General features: G+C 57.6%; 3 protein-coding genes across 8 annotated transcripts in view; all 3 read left to right on the top strand.

Annotated features, from left to right (window-relative positions):
- The first annotated feature begins 6,523 nt into the window (after nt 1-6,523).
- Nucleotides 6,524-8,403, top strand: C22H19orf85 (chromosome 22 C19orf85 homolog). Its single transcript, XM_035287534.3, has 2 exons — nt 6,524-7,019; nt 7,428-8,403. The coding sequence occupies exons 1-2, from the start codon at nt 6,847-6,849 to the stop codon at nt 7,921-7,923; spliced, it is 669 nt and encodes a 222-aa protein (XP_035143425.1). The 5' UTR covers nt 6,524-6,846; the 3' UTR covers nt 7,924-8,403.
- A 988-nt stretch (nt 8,404-9,391) lies between these two features.
- On the top strand, nt 9,392-18,153 carry ISOC2 (isochorismatase domain containing 2). 3 transcript variants are annotated; one of them, XM_002762507.6, is made up of 6 exons: nt 9,392-9,492; nt 14,156-14,296; nt 14,959-15,168; nt 15,458-15,528; nt 15,659-15,776; nt 17,751-18,153. In XM_002762507.6, the coding sequence occupies exons 2-6, from the start codon at nt 14,159-14,161 to the stop codon at nt 17,829-17,831; spliced, it is 618 nt and encodes a 205-aa protein (XP_002762553.1). In that variant the 5' UTR covers nt 9,392-9,492; nt 14,156-14,158; the 3' UTR covers nt 17,832-18,153. The 3 variants fall into 3 exon arrangements, with proteins under 3 accessions (XP_002762553.1, XP_078217053.1, XP_078217054.1); XM_078360927.1 differs by having other exon boundaries at nt 11,736-14,296; XM_078360928.1 differs by lacking the exon at nt 14,959-15,168.
- SHISA7 (shisa family member 7) overlaps nt 18,102-22,946 on the top strand; it is a 22,594-nt gene continuing 17,749 nt past the window's right edge. For 2 of the 4 annotated variants that reach the window (XM_035287532.3, XM_035287531.3), the window contains exon 1: nt 19,054-19,179. In XM_035287532.3, the coding sequence (XP_035143423.2) occupies nt 19,054-19,179 (126 nt within the window). Of the gene's footprint in view, nt 18,471-19,053; nt 21,135-22,946 lie in introns of those variants that run through there. The other 2 variants (XM_035287533.3, XM_078360917.1) reach the window with 2 other exon arrangements.

Below are 22,946 nucleotides of genomic sequence, written 5' to 3'. Positions count from 1 at the left end.
AGCCAAAGACGGAGGGGACGGACAAAGGGAGTCACTGATTGTTGGCCGTGTCCAGGGACAGGGGACCCAGGGGGCAGGCCCATGCCTCCCACAGGCTTAGGATTCTCCCTTTTGTTTTCATTTTGTTTTGTTTTGAAACGGAGTCTCACTCTGTTGCCCAGGCTGGAGTGCAATGGCAGGATCTTGGCTCACGGCAACTTCCATCTCCTGGGTTCAAGCAATTCTCCCTCCTCAGCCTCCTGAGTAGCTGAGATTACAGGCATTTGCCACCACGCCTGCTAATTTTTGAGTCTTTAGTAGAGATAGGGTTTCACCATGTTGGTCAGGCTGGTCTTGAACTCCTGACCTCAAGTGATCCACCCACCTCGGCCTCCTAAGGTATTCACATTACAGGTGCGAGCCACTGCACCTGGCCAGGATGCTTCCTTCTAATGTCTCTTATGATCCCTGTGGCAGCCCCAGCCAGCCCCGTGCTAATGGACCTCTCCAGCCAGAAGGCGTGCGATCCCCATCTCTCAGCATGGTAAGGCCAGGCCCTCTGAAGTCTATGGCCAAGCCACAGAGCCAGGAGGAAGGTGGGATTGCAGCCCTGCCCCTAGGCTGCAGCTGCAGCATCAATCTTCCCCTGCCCTCGGGCCTCCTGGTCCTCCAGCCTTCAGACTCACACCAGAATCTACTCCATCAGCTCCTGGTTCTCGGGCTCTCTAGTCAGAGAGACCTGGCTTTTCTGGTTCTCCAGTCTGCAGAGAGCAAACATGGGGCTTCTTGGCCTCCGTAATCACGTGAACCAATACCTTCTAATCAGTCTCTCTAGAGAGATATATCTATATTGTTGTAGCTATTGATATCTATTGCTATCCACATAGATCAAACTATGGAGAAATGGATCTATAGGTTGATTGGTGGATGGATAGATAGATAGACATAGCCTATGGATTCAGTTTCTCTGGAGAACCCTGACTAATACCCTGGGTGGATCTGATCTAGTCAGTAAAGCTCTTTAAAGCTGGGGCTAGAGAACAAAGATGTGAAACACACAGATTCTCCTGCTGGCCCTGAGCACAGGCTCCATGCTTCTTCAGAGGCAAGGAAATGAATTCTGCTCTGTAAACTCGGGAGCAGACCCCAGCCTCACATGAGAGCATAGCCCTGGCACACTTGAGGATTGCAGTGACCCCGACCACAGGACCCAGATAAACCACGGTGCTGGACTCCTGGCCCACGGAACTGTGAGATAATGAGTGTGTGTTGTTTAATCCCAATGCATTAGTGGCTATTTCTTACATAGCATAGATAACGAATGCACTCATTATATTATAAGAGTCTGCTAGTGTAAGGTCTTTTAGGCTCACTGCACCATGGACTATGCCATGGTAACCTGTGTGACCTGCACGTACACTCCGGATGAGTTCCTGGAACTAGAAAGTCTGAGGTAAGTGGAAGACCACAAAAAGAAGAACCATCAACCCCTTCGGCACCTAATCAACTTTGAGACATTCTTCCATTGTTCTTTATTCCTGCCTCAACTGATAAGGCAACTGGACTTTGTAACGGACCTTGGTCAACCTCCTGATTCTAGACCCTACAACCCCCTCCCAGCTTGCAAAAGCCACCCTGAGCTGTAACTTCTGTAACTTTCCACTGCCTACCCCAAACCTATGAAACCAATTCCTATCCCACCGCCCTCCTCCGCTGACTCTCTTTTCAAACTCAGCCTGCCCTACCCGGGTGAATGAACAGCCATGTTGCTCACACAAAGCCTGTTGGGGGGGGGGGTTTCTTCATTCAGAGCTTGGACCCCCATAACAAAGTTCCAAAGACTGAGTGGCCCCAACAGCAGAAACGTATTTTCTCCTGGTTCTGGATATGGATGTCCGCCGTCAAGGTGTCAGCAGGACGGCCATCCCCTGAGGCCTCTCTCCTGCTTGCCGACGGTTGTCCTCCTTGTGTGGCCTCCAGGATGCTCCCTCTGTGCATGTCTCTGTCCTCATCTCTTCTATAAGGACACCAGTCAGATCGAATGGGGCCCCCCGCAGTGACTTTAACTTAATTTCCTCTTTAAACACTTTCTCCTGATACCCTCCACTCCAGAGCTTGGGGGTTACAACTTTGGCATCTGAATCTGGGGGGACACATTCAGCCATGGCCCACCTTCTCTCAGAAGAGTTGTGAACCAAATGCCACAGGGTTAGCCCCTCTGCGTCTGGGTTGGGGATACCAGGGTGATACATTGTGACTCTGCCATCTGTATATTTTTATAAATTTTAAGGGGGCCAGGTGCAGTGGCTCATGCCTGTAATCTCAGCACTTTGGGAGGCCAAGGCAGGCAGATCACTCGAGGTCAGCAGTTCAAGACCAGCCTGGCCAACATAGTGAAACCCAGTTTATTTATTTTTTAATTTTTTTAGAAATAGAGACAGGGTTCACCATGTTGGCCAGGATGATCTCGATCTCTTGACCTCATGATCCACCCACCTCAGCCTCACAAAATGTTAGGATTATAGGCGTGAGCCACTTCGTCCAGCTTTTTTTTTTTTTTACGAAACAGGTCTAATTGTAGAAACCCAGTTTCTACTAAAAATATAAAAATTAGCCGGGCATGGTGGTGCATGCCTGTAATTCCAGCTACTTGGGAGGCTGAGGCAGGAGAATCTCTTGAACCCAGGAGGCAGAAGTTACAGTGAGCCGAGACCACGCCACTGCACTCCAGCCTTGGTGACAGGGCAAGACTGTCTCAAAAACATAAAAAAAAAAAAGGGGGGGGAAACAAGGTCCCACAATGACTGGACAAGAGGGAGCAGATGAGCAGCTGGGGACAGGGAGGGACAAACCCTGGGTTGTCCCTGGCTTCCTGGCCTGGCTGTGACACCCCAATCCAGATGGTAGGGGGGTTAAGGGGTGGGATCCCCACATTCCAGCTGTAGCAAGGCCTGCAAAGGAGGTTGGGGGCCGGATCTTGAGGCCCGGGCACTGCACCTGCCCCAAACCTTCTGTGACTCTCCATCATGCTTACCTTCAGAGCCCAACCCCTGCCTGGCTCTCAAGGCCCTGCGGGTCCGGCCCCTCTCCGCGTGTCTGACTTCACCTCCTCCAGCACTCAGTGATGCAAGATGCTCAATAAATGTTTGTTGAATGATTAAATCCACCCCCAACACACACAACATTTCAAGGGCTGGGATGGGGAGACTAGGCTGGCTTCCTTAGTACCTTCCAGCACCTGGAAGTGCAGCTCCTCAACAGACATCCATGAAGCCAGCTCTCAGCTGTGGTTGATTCTTCTCAGTGACAGGAGACGGGAGAGGGCCCCACCTTCTGGGACCGCATCCCTTGAGTCAGGCTGCCCAGCACAGGCTGTGGGGGCGCCCCCTGGTGGACAGTCCCGAGGCTGCAGCCTGCAGGCAGCCGCCCTGAGTGGGACAGAGCTGGCCAGCTGGTGCTGCTCTTGGCCCCTGGGCTGTGGAATGCCGATTTTGAAATAAGAGCTACCAGATGTGAGTGCACATGATACAGTGTGTATTGAGGTAGCAGAGGTCATATCCCAGCCACGTAGCGCGGCCCCTAACCAGCCCTCAGGGTCAGTCCTTCCCTCCCATCCTCCAGAAACCCAGGGGTCCACTCCCCTTGGCCTCTTACCAATGGACCCTGAACCGTTCCCTGTGTGCCTGAGACCTGGAGTAGAACAGGACAGGAAACCTTCAGGCCACCCCCAACACCATAGGCGTGAACCAGACTCACGGCCATCTTGAAGCAGAATAGCAGAGAAAGTCGGGGGAGGAGGGGACCCTTGGATGTGGTTAGCGTAAGCATAGCAGAAGCAAAGCGTGTCAGAGGCAGAAGCAGGGCGTGCGAAATAAGGAAGGAAGCAGTGAGTTGGAGCATGCGGGATAAGGAGAGTCAGAGGACGTGCAGGAGCAGTAAATGAGCGATTTGCTCAAAAGAGAAGTCAGATTAGGCCGGGGTGAGCATCTAACTTACAGGAGATAAAGTGAGCTTAAGCAAGTGTGAAAAACATAGAAAAGGCCGTGAAGTGTACGGCCAGGTGCGCTGGCTCACGCCCGTAATCCCAGCCTTTGGGAGGCCCAGATGTGCAGATCACCTGAGGCCAGGAGTTCCAGACCAGCCTGGCCAATATGGTGAACCCCGTCTCCACTAAAAGCACAAAAATTAGCCGGGCGTGGTGGCGTGTGCCTGTAATCCTAGCTACTAGGAGGTTGAGGCAGCAGAATCTCTTGAAACAGGAGACGGAGGTTGCAGTGAGTGGAGACTGTGTCACTGCACTCCAGCCTGGGTGGCAGAGCGAGACTGTCTCTAAAAATAGATAGATACATACACACGTATACATAGACAATATATAGATATAGATAGATAGATAGATAGATAGATATAGATAGATAGATAGATAGATAGATAGATAGATAGAGGACCGTAGAGAGAATTGTAGACAAACCAGGGATGGACAGAAAGCCAGGAGGAGCAAGGGCGGGGAGATGCAGAGACAGCAGTGGGGCCAGCGTGCGTCAGACAGTCGGCAGTCAGAGGGACCAAGGGGCCGAGTACGGAGCCCATCCAGGAGGCTGGAGACCCTTGGAGACACTCAAGAGAAACAGGGGAGGCCCATGATGTCCCTGACATAGAAACCTGCCACACCAGGGCCAGCAGCCCCCCATGCAGCGGTCCATCCAGCACAGTGGTCCAGTTGGGCGTGGGAGGGGTAGCAGTCAATGTGCCGTGGCTGGTGAGGGTGCTGGGTGTCTGGCTGTCCTATTGCAGCTGGTCTCACCGTGCTCTACTGACAGGTAACCGGACCTCTGGCAACCTCACGGCTGCACTCAGCCACAGCTCCCAATATGTCCCCACCTGCCTGCTGTCCCCCACCTTAGGCCCAGTAGGGGCTCAGCTGCTGACCTTGCCCATAGTACTGCTGGCCTGGCAAGCAAACTCACAATGTCAGGTTCAAATCCCTGCTTTGGGCTGGGTGCAGTGGCTCAGCCTGTAATCCCAGCATTTGGGGAAGCTGAGGTGAGACAATCACCTGAGGTCGAGAGTTCCAGACCAGCCTGACCAACATGGAGAACCCCCATCTCTAATACAAAATTAGCTGAACGTGGTGGCAGGTGCCTGTAATCCCAGCTACTCGGGAGGCTGAGGCAGGAGAATCGCTTGAACCTGGGAGGCGGAGGTTGCAGTGAGCCGAGACTGTGCCACTGCACTCCAGCCTGGGCAACAGAGCAAGACTCTGCCTCCAAAAAAAAAAAAATGAAGAAGAGGCGATTAAGACACAGGCTACGTTTAGGTTCCTGAGATGGGGAAACATCTGAGATTATCTGGAGGCCCCCATGTAATCTGTTTTGTTGGGGGCAGGGTCTTGCTGTGTCACCCAGGCTGGAGTGCAGTGAAGCCATTACGGCTCACGGCAGCCCCCACCCCTGGGGCTCAAGGGATCCTCCCATCTCAGTCTCCTGAGTAGCTGGGACTCCAGTCAAGCGCTACCACACCTGGCTATTTTTTCTACATTGCACACCAGCCTAGGCAACAGAGCAAGACCCTATCTCAACAAAATAAACAGGCCAGGCACAGTGGCTCATGCCTATAATCCCAGCACTTTGGGAAGCGGGTAGATAACTAGAGGTCAGGAGTTTGAGACCAGCCTGGCCAATATGGCAAAACCCTGTCTCTACCAAAATTACAAAACTTAGCGGGGCAGGGTGGTGCATGCCTGTACTCCCAGCTACTCAGGAGGCCAAGACAGGAGAACTGCTTGAACGCGGAAGCAGAGGGTGCAGTGAGCCAAGATCCTCCAGGACACTCCAGCCTGGGCGACAGAGCAAGACTCTGTCTCTAAATAAATAGACACAGTTGTACGCCTGCCTCCCAGGTCGGCAGGAGAATCAGCGTGTGGTTCTAGGTACTAAGCCTTTGTTACACCAGCTTTGGGAAACATCCTGGCTTCCCAGCGCAGACCCCCAAGGGTGGGGATCCAAGCAGAGACTAAGGCTGCCCCCCACATGCTCCCCCACCCAACCTGAGACCCAGAGTCTGAACTCCAGCCAACACCCTCCCAAAAACAAGGGGACCCAGCCTGTCCTCTGCCTCCCACAGACACCCCAGTCCCTCAATAAAACGCCTTGGGGGAGACTGTGTCCTGTTCTCCCGTCCTGCCTCCCCCCTCCCCTCTCCCCCCTCCCTCTGCTGCCCAGGATTCTATGAGCCCCATGATTTCAGGGGCGACTTCCTGGGACCCAACTCCTCCTGCTGGCTAGAGACCACGGCTGGCACCAGCCTTTCTGGGAGCCTCGGTTTCCCCTCCTAAGGCACCGGGCTGAGCAGAGGGAGGGAGGGAGGCACAGGTGTGTCTAGAGGTGGGCGGGCAGGTGCAGCCCGGCTTCCCTCCCTTCCAGCTTCCGCCCCACGGCTCCAATTAAGGGTCCTCCATGCTCAATCGCTGTATTTGACTCACTGGCCGCCTCGTCTCCGGAGCGAGGCCTTTGTCCCCTTAATTGGCCATCTGCAGGCACGATTCTCTGCCTCCCGCCGACGCACGCCGGTCCCATATCCCAGGTCCAACTATGCGCTAATTGGGCACTTAGAGGGTCCCCAGAAAGCCCCCTCCCCTCCCTGCCTTCCTATATCAGCCCCCACCTGCCGGTCCCTCAGACCTCAGATTGGGCTCCAGGGAGGTCCGGACCGGGTTAGGGCGCCGCAGGGAGGCCTTGGCTCATTTCCCAGCGCTGCCTCCTCCCCAGCCCCGGGTGCCCTGCCTCCAGAGTCCCCTGCCCTCCCTGCTCACAGATTTGGGGGTGCTTTGGTCAGCAGTATTGTGGGGAGTTACTCCAGACAACCCAGGCCATGCACCCCGGGGCCCCCGAAGGCCCTGGGGTCTCCGAGCCCGGCCCCCGGGAGCTGTGTGCGTTCGTAAGTGGGGCGGCTGCCCACGTGCTTCGGGTCCTACAGCCCCGGCGCACCCGGCCCCCCAAGAGGCAGCCCAACCACAGAAGGTTTCTCCACAACCAGATCTGCAGGTGAGGGGGCCAAGGGGTGTGGGGAGGGGAAGCGGGGGGAGGCGGGCACGGGAGGGGGGAGAGGGGCAGGAGCAGCCGGCACCCTTGGTTGGGGGAGACCAGGCACAGACAGAATAGAGGAGCAGCCCCCAGGGCTGATGCCAACAACAGTCAATGTGCATTTATTGAGTGCCTGCTGTGTGCCAGCAAAGCATTGAAAGTTCCTTGCCTTCGTGGAGGTTGTGCTTTCATGGGGGTGGAGGGCGGACAGGAATCACCAAAATAAATAGCTGGAATGATGTGAAATGACCACGTAGGTGGCCGGACGCGGTGGCTCACGCCTGGAATTCCAGCACTTGGGAGGGCCGACGCAGGAGGTCGCTGGAGTTCAGGCGTTAGAGACTACCCTGCTCACACCTGTCTCTGCAGGCAGTTCAGCCAGATCGAGGCCGCCACCCAGCGCTTGGCCCTATCCATCCTGTCCCAGGAGGGACCTCCCCAGAGACCCTCGCTCCGAAAGCCGCCCCCGCCGCCTCCGTCCCCCTTCCTGGGGGTGGCCTGTGCTGTGGCCCCCGCTGAGGTTCCCCACACCAGCCCCAGCCTGAGTCTGGCCGCCCTGGACACCTCTACCCTCGACCTCTTTGACAACATTTCGCTCACCCCAGAGTGTGCCTCAGTGCCATGGGACCCCTCCTCTAGCCCTGATGCTCCCTTGCCAACCCTGGGTCTGGCCTATCACGACCTGGGCCAGCCGGGCCAGAGGCAGCTCCCACATTTCTGTGGCCTCCTGACCCCTCCCCAGCATGCCCTGGGGGAAGAAGCAGAGCAGGTGGCTCCCAACTGGGGTTGGGTGGACTGGTGGGAGGTGCCTCATGCCTGGGATTCTCAGGGGATCCCCGAGGGCTGGGGGACCAGCTCCCCATGAGGTCAGTCACAACCCAGCCCAGAATCCAGGACAGGCCAGAGGCCCCTCCATGATAGCTCTCCAGCTCTCTCCGGGCCCCCAACCTGTCTACTCCCTTCCTGGCAGCCCCTGGGAAAATAAACCAAGCCCAGACCCCCACCTCAGACAACTGCCTCAGGGGGCTCCGCCTGGGCTCAGAGGCCCCACCTCCACCTCTTATGGGGGCCCTGTTCTTGCTCCCCACCTTCTCCCTTCCTTCTTCCCAGCCCCATCTTGGCATCCAGCCCTCGCATTCACCCGGCTCACCTCTGCCTAATGTCTGCTCTCCGCTCATTTATTCCCAAAGATGTATCAAGCGCCTACTGTGGGCCAGGCCCAGATCCAGGACTTGAGGATTCAGCAGTGAACGAGGCAAGTGGGAACCCTGCCTCGGGGAGCTCCCTTTCCTGTACGCATATGTGTGTTTTGGAGGGGAACTGACAATAAAAGAGTATATCCATGCGTTTTTCAAAAAGCAACATTCATTTCCAATTCAGACTGGAGTTATTCAAGAAAATAAAAACAAGGCTGGGTGCGGCGGCTCACACCTATAATCCCAGCACTTTGGGAGGCCAAGGCAGGCGGATCACTAGAGCCCAGGAGCTCAAGACCAGCCTGGGCAACAGAGTGAGACCTCCGTCTTTACAAAAAATTTAAAAAAAATTAGTCAGGTGTCGTGGCGCATATTCGTGGTTTATTCCAAGACAGAAGGGAAGTTCTCTCTTTCTCTCAACCACCATTTCCAAGGGCAGAATCTAAATTATTCTGAACACCACTGGAACGGGCAAGTGCTGCACAAAAGGGGAAACTGAGGTAGCACAGAGAACAAAGGATGAGGGGGGCATCTAATTCCTCACTTAATCGCTTCCTTAGCAGCCCCTTCCTGGAAAGTGCTTGGGTATCTTCGTAAGCCTCCGTTTCTTGACAGAAGGGCCAGGGTTCGAACCGCAGACCTGCCTCTACTCTGTGTAGGGCCCCTCTCTCTCTCCCGGCCTCTGCCATCTGCTCCGTGCAATGAGACCGGCCGAGACGCCCTCTCTCCGGCCGGGATCTGAGCCCTCGGAGACCACCGCGCGACTCCGCCCCGTCGGCCGCCACTCACGCCCTCTACGGCTCTCCATTGGCCGGACGCGCTGCTTCCCCGCCCCCTCCGCGCTGTAGCGAGCTAATCATTTTCTTGGGACTGATAGCGTTGCCGGCGCGGCCCCTCCCCCGGGGCGGGAGCAAAGCAGAGGCATATGCGGATTGGTTGAGAGGCGGGGGGGGCGGGGAGAGGCAGTGGCACATGCGGATTGGCCGGAGCGGGGGGTAGGAGGAGGAGGAGTAGGAGGAGGCGAGCATGATGAGTGTCGATTGGACGGCTCGGCCCTAAGTGGGCGGAACGCGGACGCTGCAGGGGGTGGGCCACGTGTCCAGCCCTAACGAAACGGTGACCCGCCCCAGGAAACCCGGGAGAGGCCTCAGAGTGGCTGTCCGAGCGCAGAGAGGTGAGGGTGCCCCCAGCCTCACGTGCGGAGGGGCCGTTCCAGGCCCGAACCCGGCACCTTCCGGGTAAGTCCTCTCGCTGCTGGCGCTTATTTGGAGACCGACCTTCACGCCTAGCAGATGGGGAAACTGAGGCTCTTCCCGGGCGTCCCCGGGCCAAGGTCACAGGACCAGAAAGAGGACTCCACCTGGCCCCGCCATAATTGGCTGGCCAGAGACTCAAACTGTCCCCCGGGTCGCTCTCGCCGCCTCTGTAACAGCCCTGCGGGGTGGGTAGGTTTAATCCCCATCTCTTCGACAGGGAAACTGAGGCTAAGACAGAGAGAAGCTTTCCCAGGGTCACAGAACCAGAAAGTCCGGGCTCCAAGGCTGGGTTTCCGAGACCTCGTGGGGAAGTAAACAGCCCTACCCCGCCCCCCTGTTACCGCCCACCTCCAGCCGTGCCTTGGGTACCCTCCACCCAGGCTGAATCTCTCCTCCTTCCCCAGGACACGCCCAACTCTCTCCAGCCCAGACCTCTCTCTCTCATAAACACCCACTCTCACCCCAATTTTTCACCTCCCCAAAACCAGTTTCCCTCTCCAGGATCCCCTATTAGTCTTCAGGTCATGCCCCTCGCCCAACCAGAAACTGGGGGCCTTCCTCCCCGACTTTCCCTGCAGCCCCACCTGTCCCTTCCTATCTCTCTCCCCTGTCCCACTGGACCCCAGCCCCAACCTCCTCCTCTCTGGCCTTTGTCTTCAGTCCAGCTGCGCCAGTGGGGCCATGAAGCCATCTTTGTATTTTGCAATTTGAAAACTTTTTATGGACTGATACCACATATACAGAAAATCATACGGTTTGCATATACACAGCTCAAATAAATGTTTACGAAGGGAGCACGCTGGTCTAAACAGTATCCAGGGCCGGGTGTAGTGGCTTACCCCTGTAATCCCAGCACTTTGGGAGGGTGAGGTGGGTGGACCACCTGAGATCAGGAGTTGGAGACCAGCCTTACCAACATCGAGAAATCCCATCTCTACTAAAAATACAAAATTAGCCGGGCATGGTGGTGGGTGCCTGTTCCCAACTACTCGGGAGGTTGAGGCAGGAGAATCGCTTGAACTTGGGAGGCGGAGGTTGCAAGTGAGCTGAGATCTCGCCATTGCATTCCAGCCTGGGCCACAAGAGTGAAACTTGGTCTCAAAAAAAAAAAAAAAGAAACAGTATTCAAAGAAAAAAGTCAAACACGCGCCGCATTCCAGGATCTCCCGCCATGGCCATTTCCATCACTGGTCCCTGGGCAACCACAGATCCGTTTTGCTGGGTTTGGGCTTCACATAAACCCTCGATTGTAGATAGCGTTGACTAGACAACCTGTTGCACATTGTGCAGAATTCAGAAGAGACAGAATAGGACCCAGTGAAAATCGAGGCTCCTGCACTCCGTTCCCCAGTGCCTGGTTCACCCACCTGTCTCCCGTTCCTTGTTTGCCAGAGATAGCAGATACAGATATATGCGACACAGACACATTTTCTCTCCCTTTTTTTTTCTGGCACAAAAAGGAGCATTCCATACACAGTGTTCTGCTTCTTTTTCACTTCTCTCAAACATGTTTTCATATGGTTACTTAAAGAGCTTCCTCGTAATTTTTCCTGGCTTGCAAGGAATACCAGAGTGTAGTTATGCCGTGACTTACATAACCGGTATCCGAATTGTGGACATGGATACTTCCTTCTGCACCTTTGCTCTGGGGAAGAGTCCTGTAATGACTAACCTTGTGTCGTTGCTAAATGCTTAGGAGCAACTTCTGCGTTCAGAGGCTTTGTGTATTCATCATTTTGAGAAATGTGTCTGCTCCGCTCTCCCTAGGAGTTGTTGCAACCCACACTCCTGCCAGGCCAGGGGGGAGCTCCTGGGTGCTACAGATGCCTGTCCTAGGCTTTTGGACATGCCGACCCCCAGATGGCCCCTCCATGGCTCCCCACTGCCCTCAGCAGAGAGGCTCCAGGGCCCTTGTGACCCACCTGTCAGATCTCCAGCTTCTGGTTCCCTCAGAACCATCCTTTGGGGTCTGGGTGTCCCAGGTCCTGCCTGCTGCTCAGGGGAGGAAGAATTAGCACATGAGTGGGCCTGAGAGGGTCACTCCAGGGGGAGGAAACGGCAAGGGCTGTTGTAGAGGCAGAGGCGGATGTGGCTGGGCTGTGTGGGGAGAAAGGGGGCATCTGCATCTTAGTCCTAAGGACAGAGAGAAGCCACAGGGAGTTTGAGACCGGGTAGTAATAGTCAGCTTTGTGTTTTCTAAAAAGATCTTTTTTTTCTTGAGACAGAGTCTCGATCTATCACCCAGGCTGGTGTGCAATGGCGTGATCTCAGCTCACTGCAACCTCCACCTCCCAGGTTCAAGCGATTCTCCTGCCTCAGCCTCCTGAGCAACTGGGATTACAGGCACCCACCACCATGACTGGCTAATTTTTTTGTATTTTTAGTAGAGACGGGGGTTTCACCATGTTGGCCAGGCTGGTCTCAAGCTCCTGACCTCGTGATCCACCCACCTTGGCCTCCCAATGCTGGGATTACCACCGCGGCTGACCTCGAAAAGATCATTTTTCTGTCTTCAATTCCTCTGGGAGAACATAGCAGCCCCTGCCAAGCTAGATCTGGCTCCCTGGAAATCTCAGCACTTATCACGGTTGTAATTATGTGATTAATTCACTGTGGCTTTGTTACAGAGGGAGTTTCCATTCCATTTTATTTAATGAGCTAAAATTTGCACAACATAAAATTCACCATTTTAGCCATTTGTTCGTTTTTAAATTTGAGATACAGTACACATAGAAAACATTTACTGTGGTAGATAGATTTTGTTCAAAGAATAATAGGCAAAGCGCGGTGGCTCGCGCTTGTAATCCCAGCACTTTGGGAGGCTGAGGTGGGAGGATCGCTTGAGCCCAGGAAGTTGAGGCCAGCCTGGGCAACATAGTAAGACCCTGTCTCTAAAAATTTAAAAATACAAAAATTAGCCAGGTGTGGTGGCATGCACCTGTAGCTCCTTGGGAGGCTGAGGTGGGATGATCACTGGAGCCCAGGAGTTGAAGGATGCAGGGAGCACTCCAACCTAGGTGACACCATGAGACCTTGTCTCAAAAAAAGAAAGAGAAAAATAATACAGCAGTTTGGGAGGCCAAGGCAGGAGCATTGCTTGAGGCCAGGAAGAGAGAGAAGGAAAGAGAATGAATACCAGTGTCCTCACTACCCAGCTTTGGAAAGCGCAGCTCCTTGTGAGCCCTGCCTCCCTCAGCTTCCCGGAACACCTCCTGTCTGGCTTCCAATGAGCCTATAGGGTCTCCCATTTCGCTGGCGAATTAATGAATAAATGAGTGAGTACCAACAAATCGTACACACAGACGGCGAGACAGCTACAGACAAAAGCCCAGCCCGAACGCGGGGACCCAGAAACACAAGCGTCCTAGGGACACAGGCCGAGGCATGCTGGCACAGGGCCCCTGCGGTGTAGGCGCGCTGACGGTGGAGATGCTCTGGCCAACTGGAAGTCAGGTGTGCCCTGCATGGCTGCAGGACCTAGGGCAGGTTAACGGGCCCTCCGGGTCGAGGTTTCCTCCCCTGCAAAAGAGTCACTGGCCAGGGGGCTCCAGCGGCCTGTCCTTTTTCTTTTTCTTTGTTTATTGTGGTAAAATGCACTTAACATAAAACATACCCTTTTAGTCATCTGGAAACGCACAGTGGAGTGGCATTCATAGGGTCATGATGTGCAGCTGTCACCACGGAGCGCCTGAGCCTTTTCACCATCCCAAACGGAAACGCTACGCCCCTCAGCAGTCACCCTGAACTCCTCCCTGCCACAGCCCCTGGCAGCCACCCATCTGCTTTCTCTTTTTTTTTTTTTTTGAGACAGAGTCTCACTCTGGAGTGCAGTGGTGCGATCTCGGCTCACTGCAACCTCTGCATCCTGGGTTTTTAGCTGTTCTCCTGCCCCAGCCGCCCGAGTAGCTGGGATTACGGGCGTGCAGCACCACGCCTGGCTAATTTTTGTATTTTTAATAGAGATGGGGTTTCGCCATATTGGCCAGGTTGGTCTTGAACTCCTGAACTCAGGTGATCTGTCTGCCTCGGCCTCCCAAAGTGCTGGGGTTACAGGCCTGAGCCATGGCACTCTGCCTCATCTACCTTCTGTCTGCAGATTTGCCTGTTCTGGGCATCTCAGGTAAATGGGATGGCACACACTGTGGCTTTTGTGTCGAGGTCTGTCCATGCTGTGGCCTGTGCCAGGACTTCCTTTCCACAGCTGAAGAATATGGCCTCAGTTTCCTCTTGGGGCAGGGTGAGGATCAGAATGGACCCTTCGTTCAGGACTCCCTGGGGTGTGGGCTGGCGAGATGCAGGAGGACGCCCAGCAGAATCTCCCGTTTTGGGGATGATGGTAATCGGGATCACGAAGCACTCGACGAGCACAGTCCCCACCTAAGAGAAGGCAGGAGCGGGAGCGGAACACCCAGAGCCACGTGTGGACGTGGCCCAGAAGGCTTCCCAAGAAGTCACCTCCCTGCCGAACAGGACAGAAATAACAAAGCCCATCCCAGACCGGGGGAACAGCAGACGCAGAGCCCTGGAGGTGGGAAGAAGGTTGGCATGGGCCCTGCAAGGCTCTGAGTGCAAGGACCCTGGATGCCAACTGAAAATGCTGGGAGGAGCCCTCAGGCCTGACCCAGCACCCTCTGCCCACCCCCAGAAAATGGCGGCTGCCAGGCCCAGCCTAGGCCGAGTCTTCCCAGGATCCTCTATCCTGTTCCTGTGTGACATGCAGGAGAAATTTCGCCACAAAATCGCCTACTTCCCACAGATCGTCTCAGTGGCTGCCCGCATGCTCAGGGTATGACCTCAGGGACCCCACCCTCAGACCCAGCATCCAGTCTCCACCCTCCACCCTCAGACCCAGGATCCAGGCTCTGCCCTCCACCCTCAGACCCAGGATCCACGCTCAGTCCTCCACCTTCAGAATCCAGGCCCAACTTCTCCTCCTTCAGACCCAGGAGTCCAGGCCCAGCTCTTCCTCCCTCAGACCCAGGTGTAGTCCCCTCCTCCCTCAGACCCAGGAGTCCAGGCCCAGCTCCTCCTCCCTCAGACCCAGGAGTCCAGGCCCAGCTCCTCCTCCCTCAGACCCAGGAGTCCAGGCCCAGCTCCTCCTCCTTCAGACCCAGGAGTCCAGGCCCAGCTCCTCCTCCCTCAGACCCAGGAGTCCAGGCCCAGCTCCTCCTCCTTCAGACCCAGGAGTCCAGGCCCAGCTCTTCCTCCCTCAGACCCAGGAGTCCAGGCCCAGCTCTTCCTCCCTCAGACCCAGGTGTAGTCCCCTCCTCCCTCAGACCCAGGAGTCCAGGCCCAGCTCCTCCTCCCTCAGACCCAGGAGTCCAGGCCCAGCTCTTCCTCCCTCAGACCCAGGAGTCCAGGCCCAGCTCCTCCTCCTTCAGACCCAGAAGTCCAGGCCCAGGCCCTCCTCCCTCAGACCCTGACCTTTCTTCCCCATCACTGGCACAGGTGGCCCGGCTGCTGGAGGTACCAGTCATGCTGACGGAGCAGTACCCACAAGGCCTGGGCCCCACAGTGCCCGAGCTGGGGGCTGAGGGCCTGCAGCCACTGAGCAAGACCTGCTTCAGCATGGTGCCCGCCCTGCGGCAGGAGCTGGACAGCCGGCCCCAGCTGGAATCCGTGCTGCTCTGCGGCATTGAGGCGCAGGCCTGCATCTTGGTGAGATGCTGACTGACCCCAGCAGTCCCTCATTTTCACCTGGGACCCCCATCCTAAATAGAACCTCCTTCCCTGACCAGAAACCTCGACTTCCCTGCAGGACCCCCCTGACATGGCCCTCTGTCCTTACCTGTGGGCCCATCCCATCCTGGATCCCCTCCTGACCAGCTCTGATCCGGGCCTCCCTCCTCCCCATTCTGGGCCCCTAATTCTGACCCAGCATCCCCACTTCCTTACCCAGGACCCCTGTTCTTATCCGGGGTTGGCCCCCGCCTCTCTCTACCTACAGAACACAACCCTGGACCTCCTGGACCGGGGGCTGCAGGTGCACGTGGTGGTGGATGCCTGCTCCTCACGCAGGTGAGAGGGTTCCTCCCTGGGCGGGTGCACATGGGGGCCACAGGTGGCATTCCCGCCAGGGTGCCAGTGTGTCTGGGTGTCTGGGCTGCAGCATCCACACCGACCCTCCCTCCCTCTCTTCCACTCGCAGCCAGGTGGACCGGCTGGTGGCGCTGGCCCGCATGCGACAAAGTGGTGCCTTCCTCTCCACCAGCGAAGGTCTCATTCTGCAGCTTGTGGGTGATGCCGCCAACCCCAAGTTCAAAGAGGTAATACCCCCCGCAGCCGCCTCCACCTCCCCTGCATCTGGCAGAGGCCTTGTCTTTGGGCTCTCGGGATACATCCGGCACCAGCAGGGGGTGCCAGGTTCTTGGAGGGGAGGCTGCTGGTCACTGACACTGCCATAAATCCATGAAAGGAGCCGGCAGATGGAACCGCAGGAACCACAGAGAAAGATAAAACGGGTAGGCGGTCCCGAGGGTCGGGGCACAGAGGAGGGGGCTTGTAGTGGATGGTCCGGGGGGTGTCCTGGAGCAAGTAACTTTATCGTGAACTGAAGGAGGGAGGGACCGGGCGGACACTCGGGAAGAACAGGTCAGCAGAGACCTGGTGGGTCGAAGCCCCTTGGCCCACCCACACCCATCCCCAACTCCCCATCTCCTCTGCCTCTGCCCCATCAGGCCCGGGTGGCCCTCCTCTGGTTTCTCAGACTCCACACCCGCCGCCAGAGTGGCTGCCCTGCTACCGGGCTCAGCCAGGCACTGGGTCCCCTGCATGAAGCCCTTAGCCCTCAGGAAGAGTGGCTGCCCTGCTACCCGGCTCAGCCAGGCACTGGGTCCCCTGCATGAAGCCCTTAGCCCTCAGGAAGAGTGGCTGCCTTGCTACCGGGCTCAGCCTGGCACTGGGTCCCCTGCGTAAAGCCCTTGGCCCTCAGGATGCTGAAGCAGCCCCAGACTTGACATTCCCAGGCCTTCCCAGGTCTGCTCTCTGCCTTCCTTCTACTTCAGTTCTGTGGGAATTCACTGAGCCCCCACTCTGTGCCAGCCACTGTGGAGAGCCCTGGAGTCCGCATCAGTCCCTGTTCAGGGACACGTTGTGGCCTGCAGCTGGGCCAGGGGTTGCCGAGGGATGATTGAGAGTGGCAGGGGCCCTGAATTCCGGCCTGCAGGGGAAGGGGGCATCAGGCATTCACAGTGTTCTCAGGGGAGGTGGGACTGCACTTTCCTTGTCCAAGGAGCTGTAGCAGGCTGCAGTGAGCACTGGGAGGGAGGAGCCGGGCAGGAAGGAGCCAGCACCCTAAGGTTTGGGATTTCAGCCATAGGCAGCCATCAGGGTTTTGTGCAGGGGAGCTGGCCGTATCCGATCGGCAGTTTGTAAAGTTCTCTCTGGCACCGTGTGGCCAGTGGATTAGGGAGTGTGGTGTAGCGGGCAAGTGGTGAGGAGGGCTTGACCAGGGGGGAGGTAGTGAGGATGCAGGCTTTTTCGTTGTTTTCTTCTTCATTATTATTATTATTGAGACTGAGTCTCGCTCCATCACCAGGCTGCAGTGCAGTGGCACAATCTCAGCTCACCGCAACCTCCGCCTCCCAGGTTTAGGCACTTCTCCTGCCTCAGCCTCCCAAGTAGCTGGGATTACAGGCACGTGCCACCATGCCCAGCTAATTTTTGTATTTTTTAGTAGAAACGGGGTTTCACCATTTTGGTCAGGCTGGTCTCGAACTACTGACCTTGTGATTCACCCGCATCGGCCTTGCAAAGTGCTGGGATTACAGACGTGGGCCATCTTTATTATTATGTTTAATTTCTGGAGATAAACTTGCTGAGACTTGCTGTTGGGTGAATGCGGTTGGTTGCTCATGTCTATCAAAGAGGCGGTTGGATAGGTGAGTCTGGGGTTCAGGGGCAAAGTCCAGGTTGGATTTGGGGGTTGAGGGCCCAGAAGAGGGATGGGAGAGATGAGGTTACTTAAGAAGGTGTAGCCCAGAAGCCCCAGCCCAGAGCTGTGCACCCTTAGTGGCCCGAGCCAGCAGAGCAGACCAAGATGGCAGGCAGTCAGGACCTCAACCAGACGTGTGCCATGAAAGGGAGGCCCCAGGAGGCGTCTTGGGAAGAGGGAGTGTTGTCCTGGGCAGCTGCTGCCCAGAAGGTCCGGGAAAAGAGGACGGAGAGGTGTCCCTCACGCTTGTCATCCACGGAGATCAGGACCCTTCACTCGTCCTGACCCATCGCCCCCGCCCCTACAGATCCAGAAGCTCATCAAGGAGCCCGCCCCAGACAGCGGACTGCTGGGCCTTTTCCAAGGCCAGAACCCCCTCCTCCACTGAACTCCATCTCTGCCTTGAGGGAAGACCACCCTCCTGCCTCCCGGACCTCAGAGGAGGCGCTTTCCCCCATCCCCGGATCCCTAGAGTGGTGCGGTCCACCAGGAGTGCCGCCCCCTTGGGATGGGGGGGGGCAGGGTGCTGGCTTCCTATTGGACAGCTGCTCCCGGAAATGCAAATGAGACTCCTGGGAGCTGGGCGGGAATTGGCTGAGCCGAGATGGAGGCGGGGCTCGGCCCCGGGCCACTTCACGGGGCGGGAAGGGGAGGGGAAGGAGAGTCTCAGGCTGTGGGACTCGGACTCGCAGAATAAACACTTATGTGGCTGTGGACCAAACCATTCTTGGGTTGGGGGGGATCCCGGGGGCGACTGGGGGCTGCAGGAGGGAGAAAGCGGGGTCCCCAGCAGGTGGGGAGGGGGAGGTGCCTCTTCTCGGCTCGAAGCCGGCGCGAGGCACAGGCGAGGGCTGGCGGCTGACACATCTGCACGGACGCGGCGCATCTGCTTGGAGGAGAACTGCGGCCGGGGTCGCCCCCCGTCGGCGCGCGCGCCCAGCCAGGCTGCCGGCAGACACGCGCTCCGCCGCCGCCCCCCCACGCCGCCGCCCCCGGCTCCCCAAGGGTCCCGCATCCGGAAACCGAGGTGAGCGAGACCGCACCCCAGTGCGGGGGGGAAACTGAGGCACGGGGACGGGGAGACGGGGAGGAAGGAAGAGACAAGCATGTGGATAGGAGGATGGATGGACGGATGGAAGGAAGGAAGGGCTGATGGCCCAGCCTTCTAGTCCCTGCTCCCCAGACGCAGGAGTTCTGGAACCCACATGGGGGCTCCCAGAATTCTGCAGATCTGGGAGTTGGAACTCTGCAGACCCCCCAGGGGGTGCCCCCCCTCCAGATTTGCAACCTTGCCTCTTCCCCAATCTTGGGGACCTGAGAGGCCAACCCTGAGTCCCCAGGGACACTGGCGTCAGAGCTGTCAGCCAGCCCGCCCCGCGTTGGGCAATCGGAGCCCCCACCGCCGACCCTGGGAGCCCAGACCCCTCCCAGGAGGTCCGATCCCGGGCTCCCAGCGTCGGAGTGCCCAGCACCCCTCTCCCCAGGGATGTAGGAGGGGCCCCTGGGACTGGGCGGCGGCGGCCCTGGCCCCCGCCTTCCGGATCCAGGTGTCCCCCCTCCTCACCCCCCAGCCCGAAGCCTCGCGTCTCGGAGGCCCCGCGCGCGTCGCCATGGCAACGGGAGTCTATTTTGCGCTGGGAACACACAGCTCCCGCCGCAGCGCCCCCCCACCCCACCACCCCAGGCCTCAATGGGAGTGGGGGACCCGGAAGGGGGCTCGGGGGTCCGGGTCGGGGGTGAGTGGAGACACCGACACTCAGAGATCCGACGACAGCAAGCCCGGGGCAGAGACAGAGCCATGGAGCCAGGGAGGAGAGACGAGCGGGATGTGGAGACCGAGGGGAGACGGAGACCGGGCGGGGGCAGGAGGGAAATGGAGGCGCACAGGGAACTGAGGCTCGGAGAGGGGGACAGCCCGAGGCAGAGGCGCCGGGACCGAGAGACGCGGAGAGGGACGCCGGGGTGCAGGAGACCCGCTGCGAGAGACTCGGACTGAGACCTCCGTAGAGACAGAGACGGGCGGGGGAGGCGGGGGTCCTGGAGGAGGCGTGGACCGGGCGCCCCGGGACGCGGAGATGCAGAGACCCAGACACAGGCGCGCGGGCCGGCGGCGCAGGGATCTGGGCGGGGGCGCCGGGACCGGCCGCCTCCTGGGCTGCGGGTCTGGAGAGGGTCCTCCTCTCTCACTCGGTCCCTGCCTTCCCCGCGGCCCGCGAGGCAAGGCGCCCCCGCGCAGCCCCCCAGGGTCTCCCCGCCCCGCCGCCTGGAACTGGGGTCCCTGCGCCCTCCAGCAGGAACTTGCCCCTTCTCTCTGGGCTTTCCCCATCCTCACGGGCCCGCCTCCTCTCGAACACATCCCTACCCCAAACCGACCTGTCAACCCCAAAGGATCCCCACCATTCCCACTTGGACCCCGCGCCCGTCCGGCCCAGCCCCCGCCTCTCTCCATCTCCACTCCGCCCTGCAGCCCCTGCCCACCCGCTGAGGACCCTGCTCCAGCCCAACTCCAAGATCCCAGAGGCGCCTACTCTCTCAGCTCTCTCTCTTCTCGGGGTCTCCGAACCCCACTTCTCTAGGACTCTGCGTCCCCTCTGAGCACTTGTCTCCCGCCCCTCCCCCACCCGTGTCTGTCCCTCTCTGGGTCTCTGTCCCCCTCTCTCTCTGAATCCCTGTCCTCCCCTCTCTCTGGGTCTCTGTCACCCCTCTCTCTGGGTCTGTCCCCCTCTCTCTCTGGGTCTATGTCCCCCTGTCTCTGGGTCTCTGTCCCCCTGTCTCTGGGTCTCTGTCCCCTCTCTCTTTGGGTCTCTGTCCCCCTCTCTGTCTGGGTCTCTGTCCCCCTCTCTCTCTGGGTCTCTGTCCCCCGTCTCTGGGTCTCTGTCCCCTCTCTCGATGGGTCTCTGTCCCCCTCTCTGTCTGAGTCCCTGTCCCCCCCCCGGGTCTCTATCCTCCCCTCTCTCTGGGTCTCTGTCCCCCTCTCTCTCTGGGTCTCTGTCCCTTCTCTCCATCGATGGGTCTCTGTCCCCCTCTCGGGGTCTCTCTCCCCCTCTCTCTCTGAGTCTCTGTTCCCCCTCTCTCTCTGGGTCTCTGTCCCCCTGTCTCTGGGTCTCTGTCCCCCTCTCCTGGGTACTCTGTTTCCCCTTCAGTATCTGTGTCCCTTTCTCTGAGCTTCTGAGCACTCTGGCCCCCAGCCCCCAGCTGGGAGGGTTGGGAGGGAGCACAGCAGGTGGAGTGTGTAGCACAGTGCTGGGCAAGGGGCTGGTGGGGGTGGGAGAGAAGCTCCCAGAACCCAGGAACCCCTCCCAGTCCAGCTCTCTGACCTGTGTCCCCATATGTGTGTCTGTCAGGTCCTGAGCTAGGGTGCACGGGGTCTCGGCCCCTCCCCCTCAGCTGTGGAGGAGGAGAGTGCCTTTGTGTGCGTGAGATCCGAGGTGGGGGCGGGTATGGGGTGGCGGTGTCACATGGCTGCTTCCAGACGCTCCACCGCTGTGAGGGTGTGTTTGCACACGTGTGTGCACCCCCGAGGCTGCCTGGCCATGAGCTGCAATGTGTGTGGTCTCGGGCCCTCGTGGAGCCGAGTTGGACAGGTCCCTGGCCCTGTCTCAGAGCTGTCAGCGGTCCAGTGTGGAGCTGAAATGTGCAGTCCACATGGAGTGGAGCGTATGTGTGTCCGTGCGCTGGGAGGACGCTGCAGGTGTGCCTCCAGGTCCTTGCGTGTCGTGTCTGGGACTGTCCAGGTGCCCCGGGCTCTATGTCAGTGTGTTCTGAAGGGGGTGTCTGCACAGCTTTGTGTGAGGTCAGAAAAGAATTCGTCCCGTGTCTGGATGGAGCCACTGTCCGCAGGTGCAAGTCCTCTCTCCACCTACCTGTAGGTGCTGCCCTGACGGGGAGGGATAGAGAAGCTGTGGGGTGTGTGTGTGTGTGTGTGTGTGTGGTGTGTGCATGTGTGGTATGTGTGTGGGGTGTAGGGTGTGCGTGGAAAGTGTGTGGGGTGTAGGGTGCATGTGTGTGGTGTGTGCATTGTATGTGCCTTTGGTGTGTGCATGTTGTGTGTGTGTGTGTGTAGTATGTATGGTGTGTGTGTTTTGTGTGTGGGGCGTGGGGGGTATGTGTGTGGCATGTGTGTGTTGTGTGTGCAGGGTGTGGTCTGTGCGTGTGGTGTGTGTGGTGTGTGCTGTGTGTGGGTATGTGTGTGATCTGTGTGTGTTGTGTATGTTATCTGTGTGCAGTGTGTGTTGTATGGTGTGTGGTGTGTTTTGTGTGTGGTGTGTGAGAGGGTGTGTCTATGGTGTGGGGTATGTGTGTGGGTATGTGTGTGATCTGTGTGTGTTGTGTGTGTGACCTGTGTGGTGTGGTGTGTATGTTGCATGTGGTGTGTGGGGGGTGTGTATTGTGTGTGGGGTGTGTATGGTGTGTGGTGTGTGGTGTGTGTGGGGTGTGTGTGTCTGGTGTGGGGGTATGTGTGTGTTGTGTGTGCAGGGTGTGGTCTGTGCGTGTGGTGTGTGTGTGTGTTGTGTGTTGTGTGTGTGATCTGTGTGTGGTGTGTTGTGTGTTTGTGTGGTCTGTGTGTGTTGTGTGTGTGATGTGTGTGTTGTGTGTGATGTGTGGTGTCTATGGGGTGTGTGTATGTGTGTGGGGTGTGGGGTGTGTGTTACAGTCTATGTGGTGTGGGGTTTGTGTGTTGTGTGTCTATGGTCTGTGTGTGTATGTGTGGTCTGTGTATGTGGTGTGGGGTGTGTGTTGTGTGTTGTGTGTCTATGGTGTGTTGTGTGTGTGATCTGTGTGTGGTGTGTTGTGTGTTTGTGTTGTCTGTGTGGTCTGTGTGTGTTGTGTGTGTGATGTGTGTGGTGTGTGTTGTGTGTGATGTGTGGTGTCTATGGGGTGTGTGTATGTGTGTGGGGTGTGGGGGGTGTGTTACAGTCTGTGTATGTGGTGTGGGGTGTGTGTTGTGTGTTGTGTGTCTATGGTGTGTGTGTGTATGTGTGGTCTGTGTATGTGGTGTGGGGTGTGTATGTTGTGTGTTGTGTGTCTATGATGTGTGTGTGTGTGTATGTGTGGTCTGTATATGTGGTGTGGGGTGTGTGTATGTGTGTGGGGTGTGGGGGGTGTGTTACAGTCTGTGTATGTGGTGTGTGGTGTGTGTCTATGGTGTGTGTGTGTGTGTGTATGTGTGGTCTGTATATGTGGTGTGGGGTGTGTGTATGTGTGTGGGGTGTGGGTGGTGTGTTACAGTCTGTGTATGTGGTGTGTGGTGTGTGTCTATGGTGTGTGTGTGTGTATGTGTGGTCTGTGTATGTGGTGTGGGGTGTGTGTGTGTTGTGTGGTGTGTGTCTATGGTGTGTGTATGTGTGGTCTGTATACGTGGAATGTGTGTGGGGGTGTGGGGGGTGTCTGTGGTGTATGTATGTGTATGGTCTGTGTATGTGGAGTGTATGTGGTGTGTGTGGCATGTATGTGTGGTCTGTGTGTGGTGTATCTGGGGGTATCACTGAGTTTGAGGGGAGGT

This window comes from Callithrix jacchus, chromosome 22 (genome assembly GCF_049354715.1).
Source record: "Callithrix jacchus isolate 240 chromosome 22, calJac240_pri, whole genome shotgun sequence".
Lineage (NCBI taxonomy): Eukaryota > Metazoa > Chordata > Mammalia > Primates > Cebidae > Callithrix > Callithrix jacchus.
Note: the sequence above shows the minus strand (reverse complement) of the source record. Positions and strands in the feature narration are given on the sequence as shown.